Here is a 23,867-nt window from a genome sequence, read left to right on the forward strand (position 1 = left end):
GTTTCTGGCTGTATATTTTCTTGTGGCAAACCTAGAGCTTTATTTCGGTAATTGTAAGACTGCAAATTTAGTGTAGCCAGAAGATTTCTTTTTTTAAATTTAATTTTGAAATACTGCATTTGTTTTTAAAAGTTTTTCTGTTACCACTATACAGTGGTGCCTCGCATAAAGAACACCTCGCACAGGGAACGCTGCACACAACAAACTTCATTTCATGATTCATACAATGAACTTCGTTTCACACAACGAAGTCGCCCGAGCTTCCACGACTGCTTCGCCCGAGCTTCCACAACTGCTTCGCCCAAGCTTCCATGACTGCTTAGAGGTAGAGGAAGAGGATGTAGAGGAGCTTATTGAGGAACACGAAGAAGAGCTGACAACTGACGAGCTCCAAGCACTTCTGGTCCAGCAACAGGATAATGCTCAAAGGGAAGCATCATCTGATAACGAGGAGCAACAATCAACCAATCCCAACTGCTGACATCAAGAACATCCTGGTCAAATGGAAAGCAGTTCAGGAGTTTACCAATGCCCACTATCCGGATTCAGCTGAAGCAAACAGGATCAACGATCTTTACTCCGATACTCTTGTCCGTTATTTCCGGCAGATGTTGGAGAAAAGAGAAAAACAAACGACTTTGGACAGGTTTTTCATGAAATCATCGGCCAAAAAGCAGAAAATGGATGAAGATGTGAAAGATTCGGTAGACTTTACTTAATCTGTCTTAAAATTTAATTTTTTTTTTTTTTTTTAAATTATGTTTTTAGATGTATCTACGTAGGTAAGTTGAAAAATAAGTTTCCCCTGTCGTCAGAGTTGTGTATGAAAGTCAAAAAATAGAATAATGAGACATTAAAGATATGACATACCTTTATTTTTTCACATAGGTACCAAGTACATTGAGACATTTGTCATATCACTTGATAAGCTTCAAAAAGCCCTCCAGGAAAAAATCAGGGCTTTGCATATGGAAGAAGCGTCGAACGGCTATGGGCGAAAGGCGACACAGCAGGAAAACGCACAAGTCACCGATACACCATTGGGTAGAGGTCGCTTCAAATCAAGCAGATGTCGCTGTTGCAGTGCTTGCGCAAAGCGGAGACCAGCCTCTCATTTGAGCCCCGGTAGGTATGGAGAGAAGGTGCATTTTGAATTCGTGGTCAAAGGAGGAAGTGAGAGTGGTTATCCACTATGAATGGGCACGTGGAGTATCAGGAACAGAAATTCATAACCACCTCGTGGAAGTCTATGGGCCAGGTGTGGTGTCGAAGCAAATGGTGCGGAGATGGTGTCGCACATTCAGTGATGGACGTCAGCAAGTGGAGGACATACCGAGAGCTGGACGGACGCATACGGGGACTACAGATGTAAATGTCAGGAAGGTGGATGACGTGATTAGAGCGAACCGGCGTATCACCATCGATGAAGTTGCGGAAGAACTTGGAATCTCACATGAGCGAGCTCAAAACATCATCCACGACATTCTTCGATACAGAAAAGTGTCAGCACGATGGGTGCCCCGACAATTGACCTCGACACACAAGGAACAACTCATGGGGGTCAGCCTGGAACATCTCGTGCATTACCATGAAGATGGCAGTGACTTTCTGTTTCGGATTGTGATGGGGGATGAAACGTGGGTCCACCATTTCACGCCAGAATCGAAGGTCGCATCTATGGAGTGGAAACATCCGTCATCACCTGTCCGAAAGAAGTTCAAGACAACTACTCCCTCTGCAGATAAAGTGCTCCTCACAGTTTTCTGGGACGCCCAAGGAGTTTTGTTGCTGGACTTTTTTTAGGTTGGAACCATCAATGTTACGCGCTACCGTGACACCCTGTCGAAATTGAAAGAGGCGATTTGGAAAAAGCGGCCTGGCCTTCTCACATCTGGCGTTCTGCTGTTGGATGACAATGCCAGACCATATTCGGCGACGGCAACGCAAAACCATATTGCAACTCTTGGTTGGGAGCACCTACATCAACCGCCATACAGTCCTGATCTCGCACCAAGCAACTTCCATCTGTTTCCGTCTTTGAAGAAAAATCTTGGGGAAAGGCGCTTTGGAAGCAATACTGAAGTGAAACAAGCCGTTCAACGCTTCTTCCATATGCAAAGCCCTGATTTTTTCCTGGAGGGCTTTTTGAAGCTTATCAAGCGATATGACAAATGTCTCAATGTACTTGGTACCTATGTGGAAAAATAAAGGTATGTCATATCTTTAATGTCTCATTCTATTTTTTGACTTTCATACACAACTCTGACCACAGTCGACAGGGGAAACTTATTTTTCAACTTACCCTCGTAAATAAAAATAATAACAAAAAATTTATCCTTTTTTATGCTACAGAACAAATTATTTTTTTTTAACATGTATTGTTATGGGAAAACGCGTTTCACATAACGTACTTTTCACATAACAAACTTGCTCCTGGAACGAATTAAGTTCGTTGTGTGAGGCACCACTGTATTATCTTTATATAAATATTTTCAGAAGGTTAAGCTGTTGGTGGGAGAACGTTGAATTTCAGATGATGTGCAGTTATGAATGTTTTCATTTTATTTATTTATTTATTTATTTATTTTTAAGTTTTATTTCTTGCATGTGGCAATTGAAAGATGCTGTTTAGTGTATTGAATTTTGAATTCTAAGACGTTGTTTTATCATTTAATCAATTTCATTTACTATTCTGTTTACACATGATAATCGCTGTTCACCACTGTAAACAAAAACTTGCTATTCTGTTTATGTTTAAAACTCACTTTGCAGTCCTCTGATCTGATAAGTGTATATATTTATTTACTCAATAATTATTTACAGGAATTGTTCATTCTACTATTTTATGATGAATTACATAAATAGGACTATGATTTTACTTTCAAAGCTGTTGAAATTTCTTTTACTCATCTACTATTTTATCACCTCATTTTATTATTCTGTTTGCATAAAATAACGACGTTTTACTACTGCAAAACCTAAAAGTTACTATTCTGTTTATGTTTAAAAATCCCATCTTAGTGCTTTCATTGCTGCCAAAAAATTTGCCAAGTTTTGAAGACAAAATAGTTTGCCACCAACTTACCCCGCTTATGGAATATTAGCCCGAATATCTAATTTTGCTGTATGCCATCAAGAAGTTTGGGGCAAAGGTGTAGACCTAAATATGCCATTTGATGACTACTCTTACATGCTGTTCAGCCTAGATGTAAACTGCATATTTACATAAAGCTGTGTTACCAAGTTAAAGAATATTTATTCTAAATAGAGAAATTCGCTCTTCCTCAAGTCCTTTCTTTCATTCCTTATTTTATTCTTCAGTGAATAGCAAACGCTGAAAACAAGAAACGAACAAAAAAACATTGTAATTTCTTTGGCTTATGTGATGACATAATACAAGGAAAGTGCAAACAGCTGCTGTAACTGAGTGAGATGTGTCTTCTCGCTAATATTACATATACTAAAAGTGGCTAAAAATGCATTTCGTTTTAATCTTGAAAATGTGTTCCAATGTGAATGTCCGTGCATTAGTAGTAATTCATTTACTATATTAAAGACTAATATTCCATAAGCGGAGTTTGCCCACCAGTGGCCGAGCGGTAAAGCCGCTAAACACTTGTAGTTCAGTCCGAGGTTCGAATCTCGCGAACGGGCTGGCTGCATGGGCGTTTTCATGGTTTTCCCCATGTGTAACGTATATATGAGCCAGTTTCCCTTAGAAAAGTCCTCCACGAAGGCATCCCTTCCCTTAGGCAGATAGCCCTAGTGTGCTTTGCCATGATTAAATACACCAACACCAACCATAAGCGGAGTTAGTTGGCGCCAAACTATTTTGGCCTTCAGAATTTGCCGAATTTTTTTGGTGGCAATGAAACTACTAAGATGCGATTTTTAAACGTAAAATCAGAATAGTAACTTTTTTTAGTTTTGCAGTAGTGAAACGCTGTTATTTTATGTAAACAGAAATATGTAACATGAGATGATCAAATACTAGATGAGTAAAACAAAGTCCAACAGTTTTGCAAGTAAAAACATAACTCCTATCAATGTACATCATAAAATAGTAGAGTGAACAATTCTTATAAATAATTATTGAGTAAATTAATATATACACTTATCACATTGGAGCACTGCAAAGTAAGTTTTAAACGTAAACAGAATCGGAAATTTTTGTTTACAGTGGTGAACGGCGCTTATTATGTGCAAACAGAATAGTAGTAAATGAAATTGATTAAATGATAAAACAACGTCCTGGAATGCAACATAGTAAACAACTTTCCTTCAAAACGTTAATTATTCCACATCTTTCGATTGCCACATGCAAGAAACAAAACTAAAAAGAAATTAACTAAATAAAATTAAATGAAAACATTTATAACTTCACGTCATTTGAAATCCAACATTCTTTGACCAATAACAACTTAACCTTCTGCAAATATTTATATAAATATAATATTAAACATATATATATATAATACTATTAAACAGTAAAACTTTTAAAAACAGAGAATTTCAAAATTAAATTTAAAAAAAATCGGGCTGCATTAAATTCGCACTCTTACAATTACCAAAATAAGACTAGACAAGAAAACATACATCCGGAAACCACAACCAAATCAAAATCTCGTAAGTAAGTAAAAAACTCGCCAAGTTTGGCGCTCACGCTGATTATAGAATATTAACCACATTAAGAATTAGAGATTATAAACTAAGAATGCATTTCACTTCCCCCATTACACTAAGAATTTCCAAACTCTAATATGAAATGAACCCTTTTCTGAAATTTCAAATTGCTAACATGAAATTCTAGTTTTAAAAGAAACGATTTGCCTACAAAATATATTAAATTCATTTTTAATTAAATGAGCTAATATTGAATCATTGATTTTCCTCCCACTATAACCAAAATTATATCTTTCGATCGACGATATTTTCAGATTAAAATAGGAAATTTTGTTTCCAGAAGAAATTGATTAGAGAATTTGTACTACAGGGATTAATCTTTTGTTTTTTCAATGCTTTTATTAATGATCTGTTTTAGCCAACTGAAATTATGCACACTGTGCAATAATAATAAAAATCTGTAAATTTAAATTTTGCCCTTCTGACTTGATTTCTGCTTAATGTGCCAAAATCCTTCATTCATTCGCAATCCTGATTTTTGCTCTTCAAGACAAGACAAGTGAGCATTGGGAGGCCTCTAAAAGAATGCCGTGCTAAAAACATCTGTTGTCTCAATCGTGACATCTCTTCCTTCACAAATTACATGATATCATAAACAATATAAATCACTGTTGTCAGCTTGAAAAATTGTAATTAATCCAAGGGAATGCAAATATAACTCAGTAATTATCGATGTCCGATTAGAGTTCGTTCTGGAAAACACATATCGACTTCGAGGATAACTTGACATTTAGCCCTTGCGACAAGATGTTTGATTTCTACTATTCAGGTAACAATAGTATTTCCTTCTTTATATCTACGCAATATATCTCTGTTCGATCTCCAAGGTCAGCGAAGCAGCAGTCTCTGTGAGCCTCGGTCTCCCAAACACGTGATCGGATGTAATAAAAAATGCATCTTCGCGGAGCGGTATGAAAGGATGTCGCACCTCATAATGCAACAAAGGCAATCCTATTCATTGAGAATCAGTCCATTAGTGCATTTACGACTATGGGCAGGCTTCACAGCCTCGTGCACGTCACGAAGACCATTCGCGTCTTCTAGTATCGTGTTACAGACAGTGTATTCAAAAAGGTTCAGGATTTCCGCTCGTAAAAAGTACAAATGACACTATCTCTGGGAAGCTAGTACAATGACCTAGCAACAACCTTCAGTCATGCCTATAAAGTCGGTGCTTTCATATCTCACTAGTTTCGACTTATTCATTAGTCTTAGTTTGCGTAAAGCGTGTGTGTGCGTCATTGTCATCGGAAAAAAATATAGCAATGAAGGAAGACCTAATTTTGTTTAAATTTGAAAAGTGGGTCACAAAAATACACGAAATGATTAAATTTGCTCTATGGCGAAGCTATAACAAGTAGTGTTAACAAGTATGTGGAGTGTTTCCCATACTTAAAACTAGAACAGACTCGGCCGATGACGACAAGAGATCAGGTCGTCCAAATGACGCAAATATTGGTGAGGTTCTATTGCCGAATAACAATAAATATGTTTGCACAGTCATTAAACATTAGTACGGGATATGTTTTCACGATCATGACTTGATTTGGGGGCGGAGAAACTCTGTGCTCGTTTTGTGCCTCACACTCTGGCTCCTGGAGAAAAAAAAAAAAAAAAAAAAAAAAACCGAATTTCCTCCTGCAAGCGTTTGATTGTTGTGGCAAATCAGGATCCAACGTTTTTACAAAACATTGTTACCAGAGATGAGACTTGGTGTCTCAAGAACGATCTGAAAATAAAACACCAAAGTGCTGAGTTGACATATCCTAAGAAGAATCGGCTGATGAAAATTTACATTTCGAAATAAAAATGAAAACAAGGCTGATCACCCTTTTTTGACAGTTGAGAAATCATTCAAGAATTTTGCCATCAAGATTCTACTGTGATTGGGGCATTTTACAAAGATGTTTTAAAATAAATGAGACATGGGAAGCCCGATTTGTTGAGCATGCACTGTTTCACATGTCCATCCTCGTACAGTAAGTTTTGGCAAAAGGGCAGCTTGTATATCTGCACCCCTCGGATTATATTTTATTTCTCAAGCTGGCAATAAAGTTGAAGGAGCGTCGATGGAGGATACTGAAACAGCTGTGATATCAGAACTAAGTAGTGTTGTATTCAAAGTATACCAGAAGACCTTTAGAGACCTGTACACTCCAATTGCTGCATCGAATGTCTCCAATCGTTGTATTGAATTGGCAAGAAACTATGTAGAAGCTTAATATCAAATGTAAGTATATCCTCTGTGTAATACGGTCTGTACGCGATAAGTCCTGGAACATTCTGAATACACTGTGTGAATGATATGAGAAAGGTCGCTGTTCTACCAGTTGGCTCGCATTGGAAAATAGATCCAAATAATGGCCTTTGCAGGCTAGGGCGAACTTTTGCCTTGTGTTGAGATGTTCGGTTTTATACCCTGCAAACCTTGATTTGACCTTCCAGGACCATTTACCATCTTTAAAGATACTGTGGAAACTGTGGCGTAGTTATCAACCTCTCTGAAAGATGGCGCGGTCAGACATCCTAATAACGAGAACACGCCGCAAGGTTCCACCAGCGGCCGAGCGGTAAAGTCGCTGAACACTGGTAGTTGGTCCGAGGTTCGAATCCCGCAAACGGGCTGGCAGGATGAGCGTTTTCTGGTTTTCTGGTTCGTTTTTTCTGGCAGGATGAGCGTTCCCTCATGTGTAACGTGTATACGAGCCAATTTCCCTTAGAAAGTCCTCCACGGAGGCATCCCTCTCTTTAGGCAGATAGCCCTCGAGGCTTTGCCATAATCACATACACACACCGCATCTCCGCAAGAATGATTTTAAAAAGAACAAATTAAATCAAGGATTGGTTCGTCTGTCTGTGTAAAGAATGAAAAACACCATGAAATTAACACGTCAAATAAATATATGAAACTTATGCTAACGAGCGTTGAATGAATTTAGAGGATTAAATTTATTTTCATCAACATAAAAATTATACTTTTGTAAAGATCACGTGATGTGAGATACCTCAGTGGCTTCGGGTGTTGTAGCTGTGTCTCGTGTCGCCATCTATTAGCACCACTAAGAAGTTCAGCAGCACACTAGTTTGCATGCCCTGAAGATGATCATGACCTTGGGATTTGATCCTCGTTTTGTTATATGTCAATTGAATATCATGCCGCTATTGCAAAAGAGTTCCTATGCGACAGATTCGGATATTCGAACTGCTTTGTAATGCAAGCCTTTGATTACCTCTCGAGGTTGTGACACATTTTCCTCTCCCAAGCATTTATGATGCGATACGAATGGTTTTTGTGAAAATCATTGTTTTGGACGTGCTGTGTGGACGTGCTTAGTTGGATCCGCTGATGCATGGTTGAGACAAAGAATCTGTAGGGAAGGGATTTGTAGAATTTATCCCTACAAATTCTTTGGTTGAGAGAACCTTGTTTGTTGGCACTTGTGTCACCGTTAGATTTTGAAGTGGAGCGTGTGTGATGTAGTTTGTCATTTGTCCTCAGTGGGTGAAGAGGGCGTAGTTGAGTAGGCACTGTGAGGATTATATTATGTGAGCATTATATTCGAGGAGCTTTACCTCGGTGGCTTTGAGAATTGCAGCCGCTCGTATCGCCATCTATTATCATCAATGAGAAATGCAGCAGCGCACGAGATTGCACGCCCTTGAAGATGATAATGACCCTGGGATTTGATCCTGAGTGCGTTATATACCATTCGAATATCATACCGTTATTGCAAAAGAGCCCTTTCTGATATTTGAGCTGATTTTTAAGGCGAGCATTTGATTAGCTCTCTAGATCGCTACACTTTAAAACAAATTCCGGGTTTTTTCAGTATTCACACCCTAATGATATTATAATCTAACTTTTCCACTAAAGCTAAAAGATTTCCTCACGATGAAACCGAATATGACGCATGGGAAACAGCAGCCTTTCTTGAAGTCACCAAAAGGAACCATTAATTTTGCGAAACAAATATAAAATGTTAATATAAATGTTTGCAATTATATAAATGTTATATAAAAGGCATCACGATTTGTAAGAAACTTCTAATTCCAGCTATATTTTAAAGTTAATGCGTTGTTTTATAGCAATAATGTCTTCATATAAAGCCAAAAATCTTTCACATAGCAATCTTGACTTTAAATTACGATATAATACTGAAAAATAAAGGGTTAAGGAATATCTTCCATTTTGAAAAAGGCATAAGTATCACTAGATAAATGCATTCATCTGCTTCGGATTCTGTCAATTAATGAATGTTATTATTCTTCGTCCTTCTTGACACGAGTCAAAAAAAAAAAAAAAAAGGAAAAATGCGCTAGTTAAAAGCCATTTGGCTTTTAATAGACGGTCAACTATAAAGAGTTCTTAAGCAGGAGCCTTAAACAACTAAACTCTATGTTGTCGTTGTATTTTGAAAATGACAGGGAAGATCTTGTTGGCTGCGAAACATTGTTTATAAATGACTGAACTTTTTATTATTCAGCTGATATAATTATCAGTTCTTTATATTTACAAATTTAAATGGCTGCTTCTCAGAATCCATTGTGTACGGATGAGGAATTGTTGCAGGAACTAAAAACATTAGGCTATGAAAATGTTTCTCCTGATATATTTCAGATGATGAAAAACGATCTTGCAGAACTAGTGGCCGAAAAAAAGCAGTCTGCTAACATTTTACCCAAAACCTCCGCTGATAAACCGCCTTCTCCTCCTGTTTCTGAAAAACCTTCCATTTTACTTCCGAATAAGAAGAGTATTGGTAAATTACCAAAAACATTAAATCTTTATTCTAGAAGATTGCGTGCCAATTTATCTGATAATCCAGAAGCTATTTCACCAGATTCCAACAAAGAAATTCCAGTAGCCGATATCTCTGATAGTAAATATAAAACTGTAAATGGGTATGAAGTTAATAAAAATTCTTTTAAAATTATTGGCCAAATTTCTGCTTTGAATAGTGACAGCGAAAGTTCAGATTTTAATAAAAATACCTTACCAACTACTTTGAATAAAGGATGCAGAACAATCAAAAGGAAGGTTTTAAGACACAGAGATGGCAAACCATTCATAACTGAACAAATACTAGCAATACCGAGTATATTTGACACATCTTACCCAGAGACTGAAAGTTTTGAGAATAGCAAATCATTTTCAAGTGATGATTTGTCATGGAAGTCCAACAGCTCTACTGGAAGTTTGTCTCCTCAGACAACAAATTTCCTTACTCCATCACAATCAACTTGCTCACTATTATCATCTCGTTCAACTATTTCTCGATTGCCTACTGTGCACAAAAAGAAGAATGATCCTGTCGCTATGTATAACTACTACAAGAAATACTGGGACAATTTTAAGCCACCTGGTGAAAGAAGACATGATCAGTTAAGATGGGCTGTTCGAGATAAAATGTTGGAGTATAATTTGTAATTTATTATTTAACTTTTTATCTTCTAATTTAGCTGTATATTTATTGTGTTTTAGACTTTAAATAATTGAGGAAAATGTATTTTTCCTTTCTTATAAATTTATTAAGCTGTCAAATGTTGGTTTTACATCATGTATTATTTCATAATTAATAGTGTTAAGGAAATTGTCATTATATATAGAGAGAGTGGGGTCTGTGAAACTTTGAAATACTCAGTAGAAATTTTTTAATTTCATTTATGTGTTTTAATTATCTTCTCAGTTTATAAATTTTGATTTGTATGTGTAAGGATTTTAAATTGAAAATAGACATGCATGTATAAACTAAAAATTTTTTTCTCTATAATAATTAAAGTAATTATTATTTTATTGTTATTGTAATTTATATGTTTTGTGTCATTCCATATTGTTATGAATCATTTTTTATATCTCTTTTTCATAAATTTAAACTTTTCACATTTCAATTAAAAGTTTTTTATGAATATTACTTATTGATGCTCTTAACATATGTCCATAAAAAGAATCAGTTAATCTTTGGGTTATGGTAACTTGGTGATTTTTTGGCGAAAATTTGGTGACCAACCTTGCTACAGCAACCTGCTAGTTTTTTTTTTTTTTTTTTTTTTTTTTTTTTTTTTTTTTTTTGGACGCCATTTTGTTTTTAGGAAGTAAAGGCATGTTTTTTCTTTACTCAACATTTTTTTCCAACAATCTGCTAGCCGAATTACGCTTATGCTAGAACTTTCTTGCTGCGTTTTTAAGAAATGCACACACACAGTATCATCCATGTACATGTCAACCTATTTTCACTTAAAAAAAATCCCAGAATTGCACAAAAATGGCATTGTGCACACTCTTGACTTTATCCATGCACACTGCTAAAGTCCCAGCTAGTAACCTTTATTGCCTTACCAAAATGTTGCCAAACTACCTGTTACCATATTCCAAAGATTAGCCAGAATCTTAAAAAAAAAAAAAAAAAAAACTTAAAATATTTATTTGTTCTTTCAGTAATGAAGTATAGCTGCTTATTAATTATGTAGAAAGAAAGCATTAACATTTTGATTTTAAATTTTAACTAAACCCTTAATAATGGTAATATTTTTCTGCAATTTTCCATGATCACTTATCTTTCATTAGTGTTAATGCTAGTAAATGGCATGGTAGAGATTTTGAAGATATGTCAGTTTCTTATAAATGGAGATTGATATATGTAAATTTATAGCTGATTTTTTTCTGTGGTACTATTCTGTTAGAGTGACAATAGTTAAAAATGAAGGAAAACTGCAAAGAAAAAAATGCTACAATAACATGGCAAATATCATGGTTTGAGAATTTAATGTTTGAAATATCGTGGCTTGAGATTTGCAGTTTTCATTTGAAATACCATCGCACATTACTTTCTTTTTGCTATATTCCTCCATTCGTTGTCATATGATGACCTCATATTTTATATCACTACATAATTTACAAAATTACCTAATTACGAAGAGGATGCTATAAGATTCCTTCAGGACAAAGGAATAATTCATAGCAATTGATTTTGTTCTCAAAATCATTCAATGAAATTAATTTTTGACTCAAAGGTCCTGTATGGTGTTGTTACATAGGTCATGCTGTGAAAAAAAGGATTGAGAATCAATACATGGTTTAAAAGGCTCACATCTTTCCTTTCTCAGTGCCATTCATTTTATCTATCTATGGTGTCAGGAATTGACACGGATTGAATTTTACCTTCAGTTAAAAATCAACCATAATAAGACTGGAATAACTACTTGAGAGAGGTACAGGGGTTGGACAAAAATATGGAAACACCTTTAAAAAAACATGTTTCTTTGCTTAATATGGGTGTAGGAAACCCGTTGGCATCCAAAACAGCTTGCAGTCTTCTCGGAATGGATAAATACAGTTCCTGTATGTTTGCCAAGGGAATATTATACCATTCTTCCTGCAAAACGGTGGCAAGTTCAGATAATGATGTTGGCAGTGGATAACGAGAATGCACTTTCCGTTCCAATGTAGACCACAAAGGTTCAATAATATTCAGGTCTGGTGACTGTGGTGGCCAGGGGAGATGGGACAACTCATCCTCGTGATCAGAAAATCAGTCCTGGACAATGTGAACTGTGTGAACAGGGGCTTTGTCGTCTTGGAAGACACCATCACTATCGGGGAACAAAGTTTGTACCATGGGATGAACTTGATCGGCCAAAATGTTCACATAAGTCTTGGCAGTCATGTGCCCTGACACAGTTATCATGGGGCTAGCAGAGAACCACGATATAGCCGCCCAAACCATAACAGAACCCCCGCCATGTTTCACTCTTGGCAACAAGCAATCTGTATTATAGGCTTGAGATGGCGTTCTCCAGGCGTAAACTCGGCCAGAAGTGGGAAACAATGTGAAAGAAGACTCGTCAGACCATATTACTCGCTTCCACTGCTCTATAGTCCAGGTTTTATGACTTAAACACCACCTTTTCCTGTTGCGGGTATTAGCATCACTGATGAGTAGCTTCTCAATTGCAGCACGGCCAGCAATTCCCTGTTTATGAAGCTCTCTTCTAATTCTTTTGGTACTCACAGGGTTCGGTAACACAACATTCATTTCAGCAGTAACTTTTGCAGCTGTGGTCTTCTTATTTTTCGTCACAATTGCCCTTAATGATCGTCTGTCACGATCACTCAGGACACACTTTCGTCCGCGCTGTGATTTAGCAGATGATGTTTTTCTGCTTTTCAAATATGCGTAATAAATCTTCGATACAGTACCTCTTGGAACACTAAACACCTCGGCTACCTTGCTTACGGAAGCACCTACCATACATGCTCCAACAATTTGCCCACGTTCGAAGTCTGTTAACTCTGACATAATGCAATGACAACCTCACATAACAGTACTCCGACAACAACTGAACTGTTTAGCACATTTACGAAGTTGTATAAGTGGCGTCAGTAGTCAAAAACGCCAGCGCCACCTACATATTTCATTAAAATCAATCTTTCTTTTCAAACATGCATTTCACAAGGTGTTTCCATATTTTTGTCCATCCACTGTATGTGCAAGTAGTTTGATGTCTCGTAAAAAAAATAAAATCGGTCAAGCCAACAAAATCATAGAAATAGGCGAAAGTCTTTTCACAAAAAGAAAAAAAAAAAAATGTTGGATGGGTTCTTCCAGGATAATGGGTATTCGGAGGTTTATGCCGGGAAAGCAAAGAAATGTTTTCTGGTCATCATTCCTGATGTCCCCATTGTGCTACAACATTGCTGACTGCCATTTAGGAAAACATCACAGATGGCAGCATCCTATTGTCAGATTGCCAAGAAGAATGTAAGAAAGAGGAATTAAGAAAATGCTGGGTATGAAAATTTCACTGTGAATTATAATATTATAGACCCCGAAACCGGATGCCATACCCAACTGTGAAAAGATTGTGGGGCAGTGCTAAATGGAGAAATAAACGTCATCGACATGCTGCTTGCCACCATTTAGGATCATATTTAATAGAATTAATGTGGCATCGGTTATGTTCAAAAACTGAATTTTTCCTATGATATTTGTCATTTTATGCCACCTGTTTAGATTAAATTTAACGTTTGTTTCGTTATTTTTTATTTATGTGTAGAGTATTCTAGATTAAAAAATTAAAAAGAAAAGTTTACTTTCTTTAAGGATTATAAGATTTTAAAAAAATTACCTTTTTACAGAAGTCAGTTCTTTAGTTTTTTGAATTCCATTATTATTTCATAATTTTAAACTCGACAACAATTGGTGGTTTAAAAAAAAGTGGTACATTTTTAACTGCCGTCACTTTGATGGAATAAGCACCTTTTCTGTTAATCGAATCAAATAATTTGTATTCTGGCTTCATCCTAGTATACGGTAGACATGGGATTTGATGACATTATTATGAGCAGTAAATAGTCATTTCGGTGGTGGGGATAATATTCAAATTTGTACCAAGGCTGTACCATATACTAGGATTTTACCTTTATGGAGGTTTTCAGTTATGTTTGAATATACAGGCAGCCCTCCACTTTTGCACGTAATTGGTTCCTGAAAATACATGCAGATGCTGAATGTTTGAAAATAGAGGAATGTAAAAGAAATATTAATAATTATATTTTTAAATATTTATTTATGAATACACATAATTAAATTAACAGGGCATGTTTAAGTGCTTTCAGGTGTTTTCTTCATAAATTTCTCAAGAGTTACTTGAATATCACCCATCAGCCAGCTTCTTCCTTGCTTTTATTACATATTTCATTTATCTTTTCTTGCTCAATAAAGTATTCATTTCACAAAAGTAATGAGTGAGATTTAGTTAATGCATTAACATCTTTCATTTCACAAAAGTATTAAGTGACATTTAATCAATGCATTAACATCTTCGTTGCTGACATCCAAGTTTACATCATTTATTAGGTTAATTATTACTGTTACTAATAGTTTCCAAAGTCTCTTCAGAATTTATAAAATTGCTCATCATTTTTTTTAATTAATTGTTTCCAAGGATCTTTCATTGTTGATTCTTTTTTTTTTTTTTCAGCCCACAAATCTCTATTAATATTATGTTCCAAAAATCTCTTTAACCTTCCCGCCAGTTGCCTCGATGGTCTGATTCATTATTGTTTCGATCACTCAAACAACTCTATCACTGTTTGATCCGTAGTTGTATGAGGCAGGTAGTATTAGGAGGAAGAAACACAACATTGATTTCCAGGTATAAATTCTGCAGGGTTTTTTGTATCAAGGGGCATTGCATAAGATTCAGAATGCTTTAAACTGTAAATTTTTATCTTTGCAATATTGCTTAACTGCCTGAAATGAAAACTGACATAATCTTTAAATATTAATGCAGTAACCAGTTCTGTCTTTATACTTTCTGGAAATTTAAGAAAATGCATGTACCATTACATTTTAAATTTTCTACAATTATTTATCATTAATATGTTTATTAACATTTACTGCCAATGTGCTCACATGGACTATTTATCGTTGGGGATTGTGTCTCGAACCTAAGAACTCTGGTGATGCACGACTTGTGTTATCTTATGGGAGTGGCTGCATGGTAGTGAACAATTGTTGTAATATTGCCAATTTTTTTTTTTTTTTTTTTCAAAATTTTTTCAAATTCAAAATATGCGAAATAGCAAATTGGCAGCAGTAGAATGTGTGAAAGTCGAGGGCCACCTTTACATACTTTCATCATTATATTGCACTTAAAATATAATATCAGCATGTTTATATAATACTATGCTGTCACAAATGTATATTTTCAGCCAAATTCTCTAATTATTTGGAATAAAAATTCAGAATGCCAATCATTTAAATTGATATTTTTTGCCTCAAGTTAAGAGAAATTAAAAATAATGTGTTGTACATTTATTTGTACTCTTTTAACTTTTCATGGATTTAAATAATATGAAAATGTACACTAGATTACATATTTTTAAGAAGCTATTGAAAACATTTAGTTGAATGTTACAAATTGTAACATTAATAGAAAAGAAGTTACATATTATAGATAGGTTTAATATTCTTTGTTTACGATTAAGTCATTTGTTACCTGTAAAAAGTCTTTCCTCTTCATGCAAAAATTTTTTGTTTTATTGTCTTTTTTAATGTGCAGTAGAACTACAGTCTTATTACTTTCTATCAACATTTGCTGTATGTCATGCTTTCCCTCTTTTTGTTAAATTCCTTGAAAGTAAAATGTCATGGCACAGGTCAGTAGAATATCTCTTAATTGTTTTCATTAAATCATAAATGTAATATAAAAATTTTATATTTTCCTTATTTTATTTCTGTAAATAATATCTTAAATTTAGTTGAATGAAAATGAATTATATATTTTTATTTATTCAAGCGGAAAATAATTCCATTAATTTTAGTGCACTAACTATAAAAGCAAGCTTATGTATTTAGATTTTAGGCTCTATAAATTTCATTGTTACATTGTAATTGAAATTGAGATAGATTCTCTGCTAGGTATATAGAAAAACGACTTGTTTACTTTTTTTTTAAAGTGTTTTATGTAAGCAAATTAAAAAGACTCTCAAGTTACCAAAGGAACTTGAATCAGCCTTTCTACTGCCACACAAGGTTTCATGAAGTTAGATTTTATGCAAGGAACCAATGATTTCGTGTTCCAATGATTCCATCTGTCAGAGAGTGGTCTTTAAAGAGGTGTCATCATCTTGTTTAGTAGAGTCAAGAGGAGTGTAACCATGAATTGTATATTGATGATTCCAGATATAGCCTCAACTGTGATACTGGACATGTTGTGATCTGAAGGATGCGAGGAACATGTACTATTCTTTCCTTCATGAAAGGGTTCATTTCCAGGTTTGGTTACAGAACCTTAAAACCACTTCTGTACTAACCTTAGCTTCAGGTTACAGAAGTGGTTTCAAGGTTTGGGTAGAATCATCAAAAATGGCCACACTGTGCTATATATAAATGATGGAGGTTCAGTAACAAACCTCAGATATGTGGAGAACCTTATGCAAGGTTGTTCACATGTGTGGTTGGCTCATCTTTAGCTAATGAATGACAGTTTTTATCTGCATTGCATATCTCTGGTATCAGAACCCTTGGAAACAGAAGATTTGGCCAGCTTATTCATCAACCTGTTTGAGACCATATGGGATTCCTTTGACAGCTGAATCCCAGCATGCAAAATGCCTCCCCAGAACCTCCGAGATCTGAAAAGTGCACTTTCCTAAGGTAAGTCAACAGTTTGGTAACTGTTTGGTAAATTCTATGAAATGAAAATGTGAGGTTTGCTTTTTATCAGAAATGACCTTATTGGAGAATTAATTAAGAGATGTCAGCATATTTCTGCTGATATCCCTTAATTTTGACAAGTAGTACAGGATGTGGTTGTATACTTTTCTAAACTTTTCACAGTTTAATTCATTATTATTGTCATTTGTTGCAGTATATTTTACTTTAACCAGATCATGCAATACTATCAGTGTTGTCAGATATAAACTATTTCATACAGTTTATGCCTGAGAACCTTGTGCACCTCATGCCTAATTGTGAACTTCTCCAGATGTAATGTGACAGCTGTTTGACAGTGATCAGCTATTGACATGCAACTGACTGTCTTTGTTAATGTTCTGAACCTTCTGGACAGACTTAAAGTTCACAACTCTTTATCTTACATCACATATTTGCACCAGAGACCATTCAAAATGGTGATAGTTGTTACTTCACTGCATTTGACAGCTAAGGCAACAAGAACAGCATGCCTTTTCTTTTTCTATGTCAAATCGGCAGTGCCATAGTGGGGATGAGGGGAAAATGATGATATTCTGTAAATAATTCAATGTAAAGAGTCATAGAGTAGTTTACAAGTATTTATAGTTTATTAAAGTTGTATTCTTAAATGCCTGACACATCTTGAAAAATAACTTGATTGTAAAGATACTAAGCATAAGTATTATATTATAAAATTATTTGGTAGATGATACATTGATATCATGGTATGAGACATTGCTGGGCCACTTTCATAGAACTTGTAGTTCATATAGCAGATGAGAAGCCTATTATAATATTGTTTGATTTAAATGAAATCTTACGAAGCTGAATATTTAGTTATTGCTAGTCTGGACAATCAAGCACAGTCAGACATTTTAGGTATGCTAGTTATTCCAATTTCAAATAACATCTTTTATTGTCATTTTTATATGTTATGACTTATAATATCTTAAAATAAGTAAGCGGCCGAGTGGTAAAGTCGCTGAACACTGGTAGTTCGGTCTGAGGTTCGAATTCCGCAAATGGGCTGGCTGCGTGGGTGTTTTCGTAGTTTTCCCCATGTGTAACGTGTATACGAGGAAGTTTCCCTTTGAAAGTCCTCCACGAAGGCATCCCTCCCTTTAGACAGATAGCCCTCAAGGCTTTGTCATAAATGAATAACCTAACCTAACCTTAATTATTAACTATTTCAAGGGGATATTCATAATAATAAAAAAATATTATTATTATTTAATATCTGAAAGAAATGTAGTTGTTTTCAGTTGTTAATAAAAATCCCATTATAAATAAAAATGAAATGTTAGAAGATATCTTTAGCTAGTAATCGGTGATGCACATAATCTTTTATTTATATTCAATGTTATGAAAATGCATTACTCATCAGCTTAAGAAGGTTAATCATGGAAAATGACATTTTATAAAAAATGATGTATGTTTTCTAATTTTCTGTAAAGGATAATATACGTTTTTAATATATTTATAACATTTTATGTTCAAATAAAAGATGTAGAAACACTTGTAGTTGCCATTTGGGTTTGTGAATATGGAAGAACTGTTAAAGGATTTTTTAAAAAAAGTATCATTATTCTTACGAAATATATTGTATATTTCTGAATGTAAGCAGAAAAGTAAGATTTTGCTGGAGAAATCCAGCCAAAACTGAAATCCATATATAAACCAAATTTAAAATGACCTATAAATCTTGCTATATGTTTCTAAGTCCTAAAGAAACAATGGTAATTGATACAGATTTTCATTTTGCAGAAGTAGTTTCAGTGATCTTCAGTTGTAGAAGTCAAAAACTCTTGTATATTGCCAAAAGTTTATTGGTAGTCTAACTTAGCTAGATGTATGAGACATGCTGAAAGTGAAGGCCAAGTACTCACCCCTTAAGAACATAGGCCAAAATTCAAAAAAAGGTTAGATCAATAATGTTACGGATGAAGCAGTTGATGATATTAGCAGAAGATTTATGCCAAGTGATTTGGTTGTTTTTAACCGCTTTTCAATTATATATAGATTTCAGAATTGTAATTTAATGTGTTATGTTTAAATCACAATGATATAATATTAGTATTTATTATTAAAGATTTGTCTCTTTTTATTGTTCAGCTTGATATTTATCCTCATTGTAGTTTTTAGAAACATAGTTATGTATTTTGGAAGACACATATAAGTAGTACGTATGTTACTTTTCTTCATGTGTCTTACGTTATGTAAGGCACTTGTGGTACCTTATGGGGCACTTGCCCAGGGCCTGTATTTTCATGTAAATTTGTTCCTGTAAATGTTGTGTTTAAAATATGTCACACTTTGTAAAATTAAAAACAAAAGAATTATTATTTGGTCCCCAATTCCCCCCCCCATTCTGGGCAAATAGCTGTTACGTGCTATGTTATAATAAATTAAAACCATGAAAACAAAATGCACAAAAGAGATGTTTTTGTTTCAATAATTTTAACTGAAAAAATATTAATTTTTAGGTCATTTCATGAATTGTTTTTTGTAATGTTTATGAAATGTCTCGTGAAATGTTTTACGTAATGTGTTTTAACGTCATTGATACCTGCTATGTTGGAAAAAATTATGAGAGGTGCTTCTACAAGAGGTTTTGTCCCAGGCCTCATGTAAATTAGTCCCTTGTTTTGACTATTTTATCATTCAGCATTTTTCTTCATGAATATAATGCTGAAATAATTTAATAAATGTATTTAGAATTCAGTCTTAAACATTAGAATGTAAATTACTAATTCATGTTACTTTTACTTCATTATTTTTGTAACCTATAACATGTTAAATGTTATATCTTGAGAAAATGTAGAAAGTTCGTTAATTATCCTATTAATTGTATCTAATAAGTTGAAAATGAAGCATTAAAGCAACTTTAGATTGTCAGTTTTAGATGTAAAAAAAGCAACTGCTTTTTTTACATCTAAAACTTACATCTAAAACATAGATTACATCTAAAACTTAGATAATCTTTTCTTTTCTTTTTCTTTTTCTACCAATTTAAGGTTTCTTTTTAGTCTAATTTCAAATTTTATGTTGACATGTTTCTCTTCATTTTATATTTGATAAGTTTTCTGTGTAAATATTGCAGCACAGGTTAAGTTATTTGGCATTATCCATTATTGCTCTCTTTCACTTTATCATATGTTTCACTCATATTTCTAACTATTTATATTTCTTATATTAAATATATTCTTGATTCGTATGTGTCTTTCATGGAGATCTTTCGATCATTTTATCTGTGATATTTGAAGAACTGCAAAATTTCCTGTAAATGCTGTCATTATTCAAATTTTAGCTTAGGATAATTTTAATAAAGGTTATTAAATCGGAAAAATATTATTTATTGTTCTTTTTATTTACATATATATGTGATGTACCAGCTTTAGTCGTAGCTTAAATTATCAGATGATAAGTTTAAAAAACAGAATCCATTTATTATTATTCAGGAGAAATAGCAATTATAAAATCAGATATTCGGAGTAAATAGGAGAATAAAGTCATTAGTAATTCTTTTTCTACGTAAAAAGAATTACTAATAACTTTTTGTATGAAGTTTACTGCATCGTGACATTTAAGAAAAAACCCCGATATTCTTTTTGCGAGTTCTTTTATAGCCTCTGGAAAGGCGGAGCTTCCAAGAAATGACGTCAGCCTCGTCAGCCAATCCAGTTCGCTTTAAATTTTTCCAGAACATTCTAAAACTGTACGTGTAGAAAAGACGGGAAAAACAACTTGACTACGGGGCTGTGGATTTAATTCCACGTACTTTCAAATAAGAGAACGTTGCCATTAAAAACGAAAAGAACATACAGTTAGAATTTTAAGTGTATTCTTGACTGTGGAATTTTATTATTACACACACACACACACATATATATATATAACTTAGATAATCTTAGATAACTTATATATATATATATATATATATAATTAAACTTAGGAGATAATATAATCAATTAATCAATACTGTTTAGGAAATAAATTATTATATATATATATATATATATAGAATTTCAAAACTCTGATTTTATAACATTTTTTCAAAATTTTTACCGGTCTTTATAAGTTTATATATGTATAAATTTTCAAATTTATACAGTGACTAAATTTATTCAAACATTTGTAATTTTATTTGTTTATCACTATATAAAATAAAAGTGATTGTTTATATACCATAATAAAAATTTCGCGAGAACTGCAAGATTCTCATTCACGCGGAAAACCCTTGCAAATTAGACAGAAGTGAAATTTGATAATGATGTGGTTTGCAATCTATTGCTTTTAGTTTGTCATTATTATGCATGATGAACGGCCTTTATATAAGATACTGGACTAATTCGGATACAATCATTGAACCATAAAGCCATACCAAAAGAGCTTTGTGAGTCTTGCAGACAATACTAATACTATAACAACTGAATTGTGTTGGAGGATTTTGAAGCTTGCTGCCCTGGAAATGCTTTCACATTATCTTGCCGAATCATAATCGAAAAATATTGATAATAGTGTTGACTATTTTTTGGCCATGCCGTGTGTCATTACGTGGCAGAACGACTCATAAAAGCAGCCCTTTTATGGACAACTCCTCCTTTTGTTTTCTAGCATTAGAAGGAATTAAAATTTAAGAGATTACTGAATTAATTAATGGAATCGTTTTCATTTGTATTTTCTTAATTTTTTTTTTTTTTTTTTTTTTTTTTTAAGTTTTCATATTTAAAAATGGTGTTTTACTGGTTCCATCTAAGAAATAACTGATTAAAAGTGGTAGATTGCATTCTACATCATTATCTGAATTTTTTTTCCAAAAAGTCACAGATGTTAAGAAGAATTCAGAATAATATTAAAAAGTTTATGGTTTAAATAGTACACAATAAACAAAAAATCCTTAGTTTATATGGTACAGTACTGCATTTTTTTTTTTTTTTTTTTTTTTTTTTTTTTTTTTTGGTGTGTGTATGTGTTTAAGAAATTTAATGTTATATAAATAAATGTATTTTTTTAATATTTACTTTTAGGATATGCAATTAATAAATTATTAATTTAAAATATATTGATAAAAATATTTACTTATTAATTTGTTAAGACAAATGCCAGACATTTGGCCACTAAGCCATTAGTCTTGATCTTGCTTCTCAATACTTAAGGATGGTAGAATTAAAAGATAATAATGCAGTGCATTCGTCAATATGCTCTTTATCCATGGACTGTCCAGAGTTACAAGGAGTGCAGACTGAAGTGTCCTTAAGACGAATTTTAAAAAGATGGGCATTCAGACAATCGTATCCAGTCAAAAGACGAAACAGCCTCACGGTTATAGGACGAGGAAAATTTGGAATAACTACCTTTTGAACTAGTGAGACACTCCCAGGCTTTTTCCTTAGTTTCATTTGATAGGTAGGAGGCAAACCTCCTCTTAAATTCTAATTTAATTAGGAGTTTTGCAGAATTAAAAATCATATGGTTATTAGTGGTTTATTCCTTTTTTTAAAAAGAAATCGGCTCTTTCATTTCCCTCGATGCCACAATGAGCAGGAATCCACTGCAAGACAAATGAGTCAGCCAAAGAGTTGAAAATCTTCCTACATTTCATAAATTCGTTCGGAAGTGAAAATTTATTGTTAAAGATAGCCCTCAAAACGGCTTTGCTATCGGACAATAACAGCCCGAGGGAAATTACGCTTCCGAGCGCTTAGTTGATTTTCAAAGCAATAAATATATCCTCAACTTCACCAACAAAATTGGTAATATCTCTTTCCCGCTGCTGTATAGAATGCAAAATGGTTACAATAGGTAGCTGTACCAGCTCCAATATCTCGCTGAATCATGGATCCATCGGCATAAACATGGGTCCAGAGGTTACTGGGATATCTTCTCTCAACAGTTTCATAGGTAATGGCCCTGGTCTGGGCAGTGGGCATTTCACTCTTTTCAATTTTCTCGTTAAACTCAAGTTATACACAGAAGTCACCGTATTCAAGAGGACACAAGGGTACAGTCATTACATTCAATTCTCGGACAAGGTCTAGGTTTTCTGCTAATTGATAACAAGTTCGATTGAAACCCATTTGTGTCCTTAAATTTCTATCTTTGTTAAAATTGTAACTCTTCCAATGCTTAGTATTTGGGAGCTTGAAGAGTTTTTGAAACAAAATTGCAGCATTTTTACGAATATCATGCATGGCAGGAGAAATATTGGCTAACCCTTCCATAGTCTCTATCGGGGTGGATTTAACTGCACCTGTTATTAGGCGAAGAGAATGGTTTCGTAATTTTGCCAAAACGTCGACTGTACTGATGGCAGCAGTCACCTAAACTTCATTACAGTAATAAAATAATGGCTGAATGCATATTTTATATGTATTTATTAAAGTTTTTGTGTTACAGCAAAATACTACCATCGGCAGCCCACCAGCCGTTTCAAAATTGTCACCTTTCAGTTTTTCCCTTTATATAAGAAATTTCTTCATTCCAATTCAGATGTGAATCAAATTTGCATCCCAAATAGAAAACGTTATTACTAACAGAGATTACTTCATCGCGATTAAGAAGGTGGGGTAAAAAATGCTGTTTGTTAAAAGGTTTTAGGGTTTATATTTATTTTAACTAACATTTATTTTAAGTTTAAACTACCTTTCCTGTCAAGCCTTACTTTCCCCTGGAACTGCCAATGCCAGAGTATGTAAATTTTAGTAGAACGCGCAAGGATTCAAATTATCAGGGGAAGTATTCTGAGTTAAATAGAAAGGAAACGAGTTCGAGGTGTGCTGTTCTTACTTCACGAGCGCGGAGGTAGTTAGCCAGAAATTGAAGAACCCCGCGTTTCGGCCTGTGTGCTTGCCTGGAAGTATTGTTAATCGTTCAACGTGATCTTCAAGTTTGCTGAATTAGCAGCGGTATTGTAAAACGCGGTGAGGTTAGTTACTTTTAGAGAGCCTCGTAGTTATCTTGTCTTTAGTTTCTTTTCAGGTTATT

At 34.1% G+C, this 23,867-nt stretch overlaps 1 protein-coding gene across 1 annotated transcript; it reads left to right on the plus strand.

Annotated features, from left to right (window-relative positions):
• The first annotated feature begins 9,109 nt into the window (after nucleotides 1-9,109).
• Nucleotides 9,110-16,844, plus strand: LOC118194653 (uncharacterized). Its single transcript, XM_085824417.1, has one exon. The coding sequence runs from the start codon at nucleotides 9,206-9,208 to the stop codon at nucleotides 10,109-10,111; it is 906 nt and encodes a 301-aa protein (XP_085680543.1). The 5' UTR covers nucleotides 9,110-9,205; the 3' UTR covers nucleotides 10,112-16,844.
• The last annotated feature ends 7,023 nt before the right edge of the window (nucleotides 16,845-23,867 follow it).

Source organism: Stegodyphus dumicola, chromosome 9 (assembly GCF_044657685.1).
Source record: "Stegodyphus dumicola isolate Sdum_Otavi_A_Nest chromosome 9, ASM4465768v1".
In the NCBI taxonomy this organism is placed as follows: Eukaryota; Metazoa; Arthropoda; class Arachnida; order Araneae; family Eresidae; genus Stegodyphus; species Stegodyphus dumicola.

Coding starts and splice junctions, on each gene's coding strand:
- LOC118194653 (XM_085824417.1), top strand. CDS start 9,206: ATGGCTGCTTCTCAGAATCCATTGTGTACGGATGAGGAATTGTTGCAG.